This window comes from Ovis canadensis, chromosome 1, assembly GCF_042477335.2.
Source record: "Ovis canadensis isolate MfBH-ARS-UI-01 breed Bighorn chromosome 1, ARS-UI_OviCan_v2, whole genome shotgun sequence".
Taxonomy (NCBI): Eukaryota; Metazoa; Chordata; class Mammalia; order Artiodactyla; family Bovidae; genus Ovis; species Ovis canadensis.
In genome coordinates this window covers 205,950,513-205,961,951 of record NC_091245.1, presented here as the reverse complement: position 1 = coordinate 205,961,951, position 11,439 = coordinate 205,950,513, and the positions used below count along the sequence as shown (strand labels likewise).

General features: G+C 45.3%; 1 protein-coding gene across 1 annotated transcript; it reads left to right on the top strand.

Moving 5' to 3' along the window:
- The first annotated feature begins 1,206 nt into the window (after nucleotides 1–1,206).
- LOC138442494 (c-Myc-binding protein) lies at nucleotides 1,207–2,763 on the top strand. Its single transcript, XM_069594008.2, has one exon. The coding sequence runs from the start codon at nucleotides 1,274–1,276 to the stop codon at nucleotides 1,583–1,585; it is 312 nt and encodes a 103-aa protein (XP_069450109.2). The 5' UTR covers nucleotides 1,207–1,273; the 3' UTR covers nucleotides 1,586–2,763.
- The last annotated feature ends 8,676 nt before the right edge of the window (nucleotides 2,764–11,439 follow it).

The following is an 11,439-nucleotide window of genomic DNA, read 5'->3' as shown; positions in this document are numbered from 1 at the left end:
AAACAGTGGAAACAGTGTCAGACTTTATTTTTGGGGGCTCCAAAATCACTGCAGATGGTGACTGCAGCCATGAAATTAAAAGACACTTACTCCTTGGAAGAAGAGTTATGAACAACCTAGGTAGTATATTCAAAAGCAGAGACATTACTTTGCCGACTAAGGTCCGTCTAGTCAAGGCTATGGTTTTTCCTGTGGTCATGTATGGATGTGAGAGTTGGACTGTGAAGAAGGCTGAGCACTGAAGAATTGATGCTTTTGAACTGTGGTGTTGGAGAAGACTCTTGAGAGTCCCTTGGAATGCAAGGAGATCCAACCAGTCCATTCTGAAGGAGATCAACCCTGGGTGTTCTTCGGAAGGAATGATGCTAAAGCTGAAACTCCAGTACTTTGGCCACCTGATGCGAAGAGTTGACTCATTGGAAAAGACTCTGATGCTGGGAGGGATTGGGGGCAGGAGGGGAAGGGGATGACCGAGGATGAGATGGCTGGATGGCATCACAGACTCGATGGACGTGAGTCTGGGTGAACTCCGGAAGTTGGTGATGAACAGGGAGGCCTGGCGTGCTGCGATTCATGGGGTCACAAAGAGTCGGACACGACTGAGCGACTGAACTGAACTGAAGATAGTAAATCTTAAAAATACCCAACAAAAGAAAAATTATATAGTTAATGTGTGTGGATGAATATTAACTAGACTTTTTGTGGTGATCATTTTGCAATGTATTGAATCATTATGCTATACACCTGAAATGAATATAATGTTATATGTCAATTATATATCAATTTTAAAAACGACAAAGAGACAATTCACAGGAAAAGAATCTCAAATGGCCAGTAGACTATGAAAGGGTGGTCGAACTGACTAGAAATGAAGGTCATACAAATAAAAATTATAATGAGGTATAATCTCTTATCCATAGTATGAAAATATTAAGTCTTGGTGAAGTTGAGGAAAAGGGACAGCCATATACTGCTTGTTGGAGTATAAATTGAAAAGCAGCTTTCCAGAATATAGTAAAATTGGAAATGTGGATATCCTATCACTTTGCAACTCTACTTTTAGATATATACTTGGAAAAGCTTCACCCAATTGCCTAAAGCACATATTTTTATATTGTTTCATTGTTCATGAAGGTAAAAAAATTTGAACTATTGCATAAATCCATCTATAGATAAAGTGCTATATAAAAATGTGGTATAGCGCATGAGCAGTGCTGCTCCGAGCCCGCCAGCCACGGTCTCCGGCGCCAGCTACGCCGCTGCCGCTGTCACTATGGCCCATTACAAAGCCGCCGACTCGAAGCGCGAGCAGTTCCGGAGGTACTTGGAGAAGTCTGGGGTGCTGGACACGCTGACCAAGGTATTGGTAGCCTTATATGAAGAACCAGAGAAACCTAATAGTGCTTTGGATTTTTTAAAGCATCACTTAGGAGCTGCTACCCCAGAAAATCCAGAAATAGAGCTGCTTCGCCTAGAATTGGCAGAAATGAAAGAGAAATATGAAGCTATTGTAGAAGAAAATAAAAAACTGAAAACAAAGCTTGCTCAGTATGAACCACCTCAGGAGGAGAAACGTGCTGAATAGGATTCTTCTCAGTTGAAAAGACACTGAAAACAATGGTTTTGTATGACTCGAATAGTTTGTACAGTATATAATCTTTTCTGAACAGATGCTATAGCACTCTTTTAAATATGTTAAATTCACCTATCACACGTTAACTGTTATAAACACATATACTTAGAATCACCAATAAAAACTCAGTATAACTTTCTTTGGGTCTTAAAAAAGCAGGAGAATCAAAAGTGAATCCTGGAAAGAAAAAAAAATCTATAAACACAGCCATCGAATTCATTACCTTAAAAGACATTCTATCAGTCTGACTAGGAATGATGGTACTGGTTGTATTTTAGCCAAGGAAGTTTATTAGTACAGAGCTATTCCTTGGTTCAGCTCAGGATTATGAGCACAGGTACAGTCATTCTTTAAAATGAGGATGACACTGTTGTTTTATATTCTCTGTAGGCAGCTGGAGAGATCTGTGTGATACACGATGCTGTTTCATGGGGGTCTCATGAATCTTCTGCTCTTGTTTATATTAGCTGGAACGAATGACTCTTTGCCACCACTTTGCCTTAGATAACTGTGTGTGCCAGTGTGAACTCTGACACCACCTTTCCTTCTATGCAATCATGCCCTACCTGATAATGTTGCCTTGCTTTATTGTGCTCCCCTGGGTCCCAGTTGCACATTGACCTTTCTGTGTTGTTTTTCAATTTCCTGTAATAGCAGTTACCCTGATTGTAATTTATATAAACTTAAAGAGGATCACACTGTTCCCCTGCCTTACTTAGTTGCTTAGCGGGACACAGAACAGAGGCAATATAAAATTCTGGGTTCACGCACAAGCCTGGATGACAAGGGGAATGAGCCATATATTGTGGAAAATTATAGTTCGTGGGTATAATTATACAGTGCTTTTTTCCCTCAAAGTATTTTTCTAGCTTTGAATTCATTTTATCTTCATTATCCCTGTGAAGTAGGTAGGCAAGTGTGAGGGGAGGTGGGGTGCTGAATCTGTAGGCCAAAGACTGATGTGAATACCAGTTATTCACCAATTGTAGAACCTGGGGCACATTAGTTAATTGCTCCAAGATTCACTTTCCTCACCTGTTAAATGAAAATATCTGTGCTGCCTACCTCACAGGGTTGTTGTGAGGGTCAAATGGAATGTATGTGAAAGATTTGTAAATGGTAAAGCACTATATTCTTAAAAAAAAAAAAAAAAGTGGTATAGTCAGTAATACTATGAGATATTCTATAGCAGTCCAGAGAAATTAACTGGTTTACTCGCCGTAAATGTGGAGAAAGCTAGAACTTACACTCTTACGCGAAAACCCCAAGTTATAACAACATATGTGCAGAATATTATTACTTAAGTAAACTTTAAAGCTACATGCAACGGCACTGTATTTGTTCAATTGTTCAATTGCTAAGTCGTGTTTGACTCTTTGTGACCCCATGGACTGTAGCCCGCCAGGCTCCTCTGTCCATGGCGTTTCCCAGGCAAGAATACTGGAATGGGTTGTCATTTTCTATTCCAGGGGATCTTCCTGAACCAGGGATGAACCCGCATCTCCTGCTTGTAGGCAGGTTCTTTACCGCTGAGCCACTGGGGAAGCCCATTTATTGTACAGCATACATGTGTATTATATAGCAAATGGGCTTCCTCTTATATATATATATGTGTGTGTATATATATATAAAATGGACTTGGAAAGATCCATAAATTCATTATAGTGGTATTGCCTCAGAAGAAACATCAGTTTTATCTGTATTTTTATTTCTCTAAAAATATTACTTGAAGCACATCCAGTAAAACATTGTAAATTATTAGTACTGATTAGGGGGAACACTGGAGAAGGAAATGGCAACCCACTCCAGTGTTCTTGCCTGGAGAATCCCAGGGACGGGGGAGCCTGGTGGGCTGCCGTCTATGGGGTCGCACAGGGTCGGACACGACTGAAGCGACTTAGCAGCAGCAGGGGGAACACATTACATTATTTTCTATTTTAATTTTTAGTTTTAACATTTCTTTAAAAATTCCTCTCTATTCTATTTTTATTTTTCTGGAACACCTGTTAGAAGGAGATTGGAACTTTAGACTCTATTTTCCACATCTCTTAAATTAATTCTTATTTTCCTCTTCTTGTGCTGCATTTCAGAAGAATCCCTCAGCTCAATTTTCCAGCTCAGTAATTCTTAAAAACTGTCATTACTTTGTTATCAGCTCATCAGCTTAATTTTTAAATTTCCTTTATGGTATTTTTTATTTTCAAGCGTTCTCATTGGTTCTTTTCGGCACAGCCTGCTTCTTATTTCTTGCATGCCAGACCCTCACTTACTGGTCTGAGCATTTGGATTATGTTTGGGTCTTGCTGAGAATAAACTTTGCTTCTGACCGCTCCTTTTTGTCGTCTGCTCCACTTTTTCATGATGTAGCCTTGCGCAAGCCTGTGCTGACTGTTGACTGTGCTCCTCACTGGGGCTGAGTGGTGCTCTCTAGTATCTGCTTCTGCTACTTGCTCAGGAAAACAGTAGGATGGGGGTGAGTGGGGAAGGAGAGGGCAGGCAGGTGGGAACAGGGGGCTGGCTGTGGCTGGTCCTGTGGCATGGATGCTCCAGTTTCTGGTGTGTACCGCACCCTGCCTTCTCTCTCTGACTCCAGCCCACAGCCACCGTGTTGCCGGGAGGGAGATGTCCCTGTCGCTTCTGACTGGCTGGTGTCTGAGTGAGTGTGGGCAGGGGTTGGTTTTTGGAGACCAAACACTGCTCCCCTTGGTGGTTCTCTGTTTGGGTTGCCTTGGTCCCCTCCAGCTCCCGAGCACTCCTTCCTCTGGGCCTGGTGCTGTCCCGTCCACATTTTGGATTGTGTTATTGTGTTTCTTCAACCCAGTACCCATCAGCATTTCACCAGCATTTCATCTTTAGAAGTTTTTTATGGTTTCTAATCCATCAAGGGACCCCTTCATAATTTTGAGTTGCAGATTTAAAAAATATCTTTTTTTTTTCATTTGTTAGTGATCTTTCTTATTTATAGGCTACCATCTGTGAATCTCAAGCTTGGAGAAAGAGCTTAGGGCTAGCCACGTAGATCTTGAAGCACAGAAGGGTAAAAGAAACTCAGAGAGAGCCTGTGCATGGAGAGAAGAAAAGCAAACCAAGGATGGAATTTAGGAAATTACTCGTGCTTAAGAGGTTAGGATAAAATGAGGAACCAGTGGGCAGGAGTGGTGGGAGAAGCAACGGGAGACTTGCGGGGAAGCGGGAGAGAGAGGAAGGGCGCACACAGAGACACTAGAAAAGGCCGCAAGGGCAGCACTGAGGTTGCTGGGAGCCCTTGGGAGTTGCCTCACCTGAGGGCTGGGTTCAAAGCCAAACAGTGAAGAGTTAAGGGCCGGGTGCTGAGGCAGGCAGTGTCCCGCTATGACCTCGGTGTAGAAGTGGAGGGGGCCTCGAAGGCAAAATGCCAGCCAGGATGGGGTTCTGGGAGACCCTGGCTAAATCCCCTCCATTTATTTGAGGCTTCCTGACACCCACATGTAAGGAATTTTTCCTTGGTATAGGAAGCAGATAGAATTAACAGCTTTGTTTATTGTTTCTGTTTATGATATATACAGCAAGAGGTATTTTAGAAACACTTCTAATTCCCCATTATAAATCCATCTTTGTTAAGAAGGCTTCTTAACTTTCTTTTCATGAATTCTTTTCCATTTTTCATTTCCATTTCATGACTTTTTTCATGTCATTGATGCAAGGCATATACCATTAGGTGTCATATTTTTTACATTGGGGAAAATAATAAAAGATGCAGTCACAGCTTCTGCCCTTGAAACAGCTCATGGCCATGCTCCTCAGAAAAGCCTCCTCTCTGTTTACTCTGACACCGGGAGAGCCACCCCGGCTCTCAGATCCATAACTGCCTAGACTGGCAAAGAATTTGGATCTTTGGCAAAGGGCCAAATCAGTGGGGTAAATATCTGCGAGTTGCTTGGCACCAGAGAGGAAATATGACGTAGGTTAATGCTGTGAATGGACTGTGATTAGTTGAGCCCTGACACTTTCATCGTGCGGTGGGAAAGACAGGGGCTGGGTCCAAGGAGAACCTCCTCATGTAGAGGCATTGGGCAGAAGGCAAAGCCACCTCCTTCTTTTGCACTCAGTGAAGCCATGGTGCATGGAGGGATGGCATCTAAAACAGAAACTTTTTAGCATCTGAGCAAGAGATGCTGACCATGAAAACATGAAAGTGAAAATATTCGTCGTTCAGTCCTGTCCGATTCTTTGTGACCCCATGGCTGTAGCCCGCCAGGCTCCTCTGTCCATGCAATTCTCCAGGCAAGAATGCTGGAGTGGGTAGCCATTTCCTTCTCTAGGGGATCTTCCAGACCCAGGCATTGAACCCAGGTTTCTGGCATCACAGGCAGATTCTTTACCATCTGAGCAACCATGGAGCATGGGTGATAAAAATGCATAGGTAGCTGATGACCCTGTGTGACCTTCCACACGCAGCGCTTGACTAGTGAGGGCAAATTTAAGAGAAAACAGTACTTAGAGTGCATGTCCAATGGCTTCAGGAGACAGATGCATGGGACCGGAAGCTGACCTGGTTGCAAGCTGGTGCAACCCAGGCCACAACTCAACCCTCTCCTCGATGAATATTCCACCCCTAATAAAAAAGACCCCCACCTATTTAAAGGGCTAAAAGTAAGTTAAAATGGGGAGCAAAGATCCCTGGGGTGTGCCCCTCATTCTCAAGGATGCCAGCACCCTTCTCTGAATGTGTCCTCTGCTTTTGCCTCAATAAACTGCTTCTTTGCAGCTCAGGAGTGAGCCGTCTAATAAAGGAGTTGCTGAAGGGGAGGTGGAGGGCCTACCCTCCTCTCTCCTCACAGCCACCGGCCTTTCTTAGTGGGTGTGCACAGCTCTCCTCTTCCTGCTGCTCTCTGGAGGTGGAGAAGTCCCAGCATTCTGGGCACAGCCAGTCTGCTCTCTCCGTGCCCATGACCACCTCCCTAAAACACTGCAGGATGCCATTTATTTGGCCTCAAAATCTTTGGTGTTTCCCCCCAACCCTCTCTCCATGCTCTGACCCTTTTTTTCCACTCTCAATCAATCCACACTTTTCGGTGGAGCCTCTGAGAAGAGCTGGGCACTGTGTCGGGTGTTGACAAGTGTAAAAATGAGCTGATAGCTTGTGGCCTGGCAGTGGGGCGCTGGGGTCTCCTGGAGCACATGGTGCAGTAGTTCCAGCATCGAGGCTTGTTCCAGAGCCACACAGCACCTAAGGAGGGAGAGTGTACTGGATACAGATGATCCAAAAAGAATGTTTTCAGGGGAACCGGGGAGGGCATCCTGGACAGGGGGACGAGCACATGCGATGACCCAGAAAGACATTGGTGGTGCGTTTGGTAAAGGCAGGTGGTTTTGTTGTCTAGACTCTGGAGAAGGAAGGGGTGACATGGAGGGAAAGGCGGCCTGTGAAGTGCTTTGTACCCGCGCTCGGTGGAGGGGCAGCGGGCATGTGGAGGTTGTAGGGTGACCACCCCTACATTCCCTGGAGCTGGCTCTGGGACCTGCGTGGGGTGTATTCTGAAGGGAACACTGTGCTGGGGGCAGGAGGACCGTTCAGGAGACTTGGGCTGGCCAGACAGCTGGTGCTGAGGGAATAGGCTCTGTCAGCAGTGAGGGAGCTAGAGAGACGGTTCCCACTCTAGAAGGTGAAGGGTGGCGAGGGGCAAGGGTGTGGCTGGCATTTCTGTACAGAATTCCTGGTCAGGTGATGGGGGTTGGAAATGTGAGCTGGGGAGAGGCGTGGGGGAGGGCGCTGGAGTCTCACCCTCCATCCTACTCCCAGGGCCCCAGATCCCAGCAGCATGCTGTCCAGCCCCACAGACGGGTCTTCTGTCTCTAACACACCTCGTCTGGTCAAGCCTTCACTAATGGTGTTCTTTCTGCCTGATGCGCCCTCACTGCTCACCTGTCTTTACCCGGTAAATATTAATCATGGCTCATAATATAAACATAATTAGAATCACTTTTGAGCCCTCACCTTGAGTCCAGATAGGACGCTGACCTCTCTGTCTTTAACCTGTAAATACTCACAACAAACCTACGAGACAGGCATCCTTACCGAAGTTGTAAGATGAAGAAATTGAAGCCAAGAAGTGGTTAGGTTGTTGATAATCACGGTAAGAGGCAGAGCCAAGACTGGATTTCACGCTCTTAAAAACTATGCTAGAGGGACTCCAAGGCCCAGCTTCTGTAACACCTTCCACATGGAACTAGCCTGTACCCAGCCTCTTCTCCACCAAGTGGGATTCCCCTCTTTGGGGCTCCCTGTTGCCTCTTTGGGACTCCCAAGCTCTGTGCTGATACTCTGGGCTCTGACCCTAGGCAACTGTGAAATTGGGGGATGCTAGGACCAATTCCTACCAGTCCCAGGAAACTGGGGCTCAGAAAGAGCAAGTAATTTTCATACTGACACGCAGTTAGAAAGTAGCAAGACTTTATAGGAGAATGAGCAAAGACTGCTCGAAGTACTGGACTGTAGTGAAATAGGCAGGACATGAGCACAGATCCCGAGAAGGTCCCAACACCTTTGATCAGCCACTTCTACCCATCACAGATAACCAACCCCTTCCCAGGGTTCAGTGGTCATGCTCAAAGATTTTTGAAGAGCATCATTGCTTATGAAACCTTCTAACGACCTGATTGGGTAGGGTGTAGGGGTGAGTGTGAAGGGTCATAGGTTCAGAATGATGTTCTCCTGAGAAAAGGACGCAAGAAGGAAAGAGCCCAAACCCAGAGGGATGTGGTCAGGGTGGACACACTGCCGGAGAGGGAGGGAAACACAGCAGCTGATAACATCCACCTTTCTTCTTTAGAGGAGGGTCAGAATCTTTGGGGCTTGCTAAGACAATGGCATCTCTTTTGTAGGAGCTTTAAAGAGCAGCCTGGGCTGCCCAGCCTCTGGAGTGGAGGGCCTTGCAGCTCTGGTTCTGGGCACAGACTGTTGCTGCTTCTCTCTGGCTCCTGCCTGATCCCCCTGGGGGTTTTAGCCCCTCTCATGCCTCTACCTTTGACACAAATACTGCACCTCAGCTCCCTTTGAGTCTGACACAAGGTGGCCCATCTCTCTGAGACTTGACTCTGGGCATTTAGGACATATTACTTGGGTCCAACTCTCTCAGTAGTAACATGTTGACTGGAGAGTCCAGGGTCATCCAGACAGAGCAGCACCTGGATTTTTCTGAAGACCTTTTCCTGCAAAAGGGGAAATGGTAGCCTCTGGTACTTTCTCAAAAGCAGGATTCCCTAGTGTGAATACTATGTGGGTTGACAATTGACACAGAAGGAGAGAAATGTGACACAGAAGGATGATTCTGGGTGTGTGATTGTGGGAGATTTGTCTTGTTTCTACTTTTCCATATGCTCTAGATTTTCTAAAATGAACAAATATTACTTTTTAAAGGAAAAAAATGATTAAAAAATGTTTATCTGAAAACTTGCAACCAATAATAAGAATGTTGCTGCTGCTGCTGCTGCTAAGTTGCTTCAGTCATGTCCGACTCTGTGCGACCCCACAGACGGCAGCCCACCAGGCTCCTCTGTCCCTGGGATTCTCTAGGCAAGAACACTGGAGTGGGTTGCCATTTCCTTCTCCAATGCATGAAAATAAAAAGTGAAAGTGAAGTCGCTCAGTCGTGTCTGACTCTTCGCGACCCCATGGACTGCAGCCTTCCAGGCTCCTCCGTCCTTAGGATTTTCCAAGCAAGAGTACTGGAGTGGGGTGCCATTGCCTTCTCCAATAAGAATGTTAACATATATTTAAAAGATTGGAAGGAAAACACCCTCAAAATTCTCTTTGCTTCTTTCTGGGTAGAATGTCATCTGATTCTCTAAATATGAAGTTCATATTCACCCCCAGTCTCCCTGCTCTCCTTGCCCTGTTTATTCTTCATGCTATTTATTATGACCTGATGTATTTTATGCTTGTTGAATTGTCTCTTTTCTGCTTTCCTCACTAGCATGGAAACAACACAAGAGCAAGCACTCTATCAGTTCTGTTCGTCTCTGCTGCCCAAAGCAGACCTGAGCCCAGTTTGTTGACTGAATGAATGGTCAGCCTAGTGAGCAATTTTAATTTTCTTCTTCATACATTTCTGAGATTCCAGCTGTTTTCCAATGAACTTTTATTACTTTATGAGCAGAAAAAAATGAATCAATATTATTTTTTCCTCCATGGAAATAGCACAATGGAGTGACATCTCAATTATGATATCTGAGAGTAAGCTCCTTTTATAAGGAAGCTGGCATTCTTTTAAGTCTCAAAAACGCTTGAGAAATCTGCGGGTGTGAGTCATATGTCTGCCTGGCCGGACTCCTGCTGAGGTGGGTGAGAGCACAGATGTGTAGAGAAAGCTGCTCATTGTCGGCAGGGCCCCCAAAGGTACACAGGGCCAACTGTGAGAATTGGCTCTGCAGGAGGCTAGCTAGAAGCCTGTGCTCCGTGTATCTTTGCTCATCTGCTCACCCTTGGATCTTTGGTTAGAAGGTGTAGAGACATGTTTGCCAACAGGGCTCTTGAAATTTGATCTAGTCCACCTGAATTAGATCTCCAGAATTAGATGCCTGCTCTCTCCTCAGGGGGTCCCTGCTTCCCTGGGAAGATAAGCGAGGGCTGGTCTGGTTCCAGCTGTTGAAGCTTCTGGGGAGGAATGAGGCATCTTTTGTCCTCAGGCATCTGAGGCCTGTCCTCCAGGATGGGTCTGCCAGGCTCTTCCTGTTCCCTGTCCCTTCCCTTGCTGCCCTTCTTCCTCTAACTTAATTATTTGCCATGCAGTTCCCATAGCCTTTTTTCTATGCTCAGGGACACAGTTTCTTCTGTTTTTTTTTTGTTTGTTTGTTTGTTTTTGGCTGCACTGTGCTGATTGTGGGATCTTAGTTCCCCAACCAGGGATCGAACTTGGGCCCACAGCAGTGAAAGTGCTGAGTCCTAACCACTGGATAGCCAGGGAATTCTCAAGAACACGGCTCCTTTAGATGATGTCCAGTGATAACCTCAAACCACAGCTCAACTTGTCTGCCCTCTTGGAAAACCGCTCTATGCTCTTTGAAGATTTCCAGCCTCTGATGACAGCATTTCTGACCACACAATCCATCATGGAATAGCAGCATTCTCACTAGCGGGATTTCAATTTGCAATCCTTTCTGCAATCCTTTTTGCATGCCTTTCTATGATGGGCATGTTCTCCTTTCTCTCTGTCTCTCCAGACTTCCAAATGTTGTGATTATACAACCCATGCAAGGAGGTTCATTCCAGTAGAAGCAGTGGACTCCTAGTTGGGCTAAGGGATACCTATTTCTATAGAGCTTGCTTGAGCTGTATTTCATTTCATCTACATAGTGTGTCAGTTGACATCCTGGTTTATTTGCACCCCCTCTCCTCATTTTGAGAGAAGTCCCAGGCTTTGAAAATTCCTGTGGACTCTAGGGTGCTGACACTCTGAGGTTCCCTTTAGCTGTGAGTCCCTCCCTGCATCTTTGGTACCGCTGAGATCGTTTGCATCCCACCAACTCAGATATGTCCCTTGACTTTGTTTTCCCCTAGAATCAGTTACACAATACATTTATTTGATATATATTTATTTATTTGGCTGCACCAGGTCTTATTTGCAGCACGCAGGATCTTCAGTCTTTGCGGTGTGTGGATCTTTTAGTTACAGCCAGTGGGATCCAGTTCCTTGAGCAGGAATCAAATCCAGGTCCCTGCATTGGGAACGTGGAGTCTTAACCACTGGACCACCAGGGAAGTCCCCAAAACATTTATTTGAGAAGCTGACTTTATGGAAAAGGGTAGATTAAAAATATTTTTATTC

Bases quoted from the DNA above. Each gene is read 5' to 3' on its own strand.
- LOC138442494 (XM_069594008.2), top strand. From the start codon at position 1,274: ATGGCCCATTACAAAGCCGCCGACTCGAAGCGCGAGCAGTTCCGGAGG.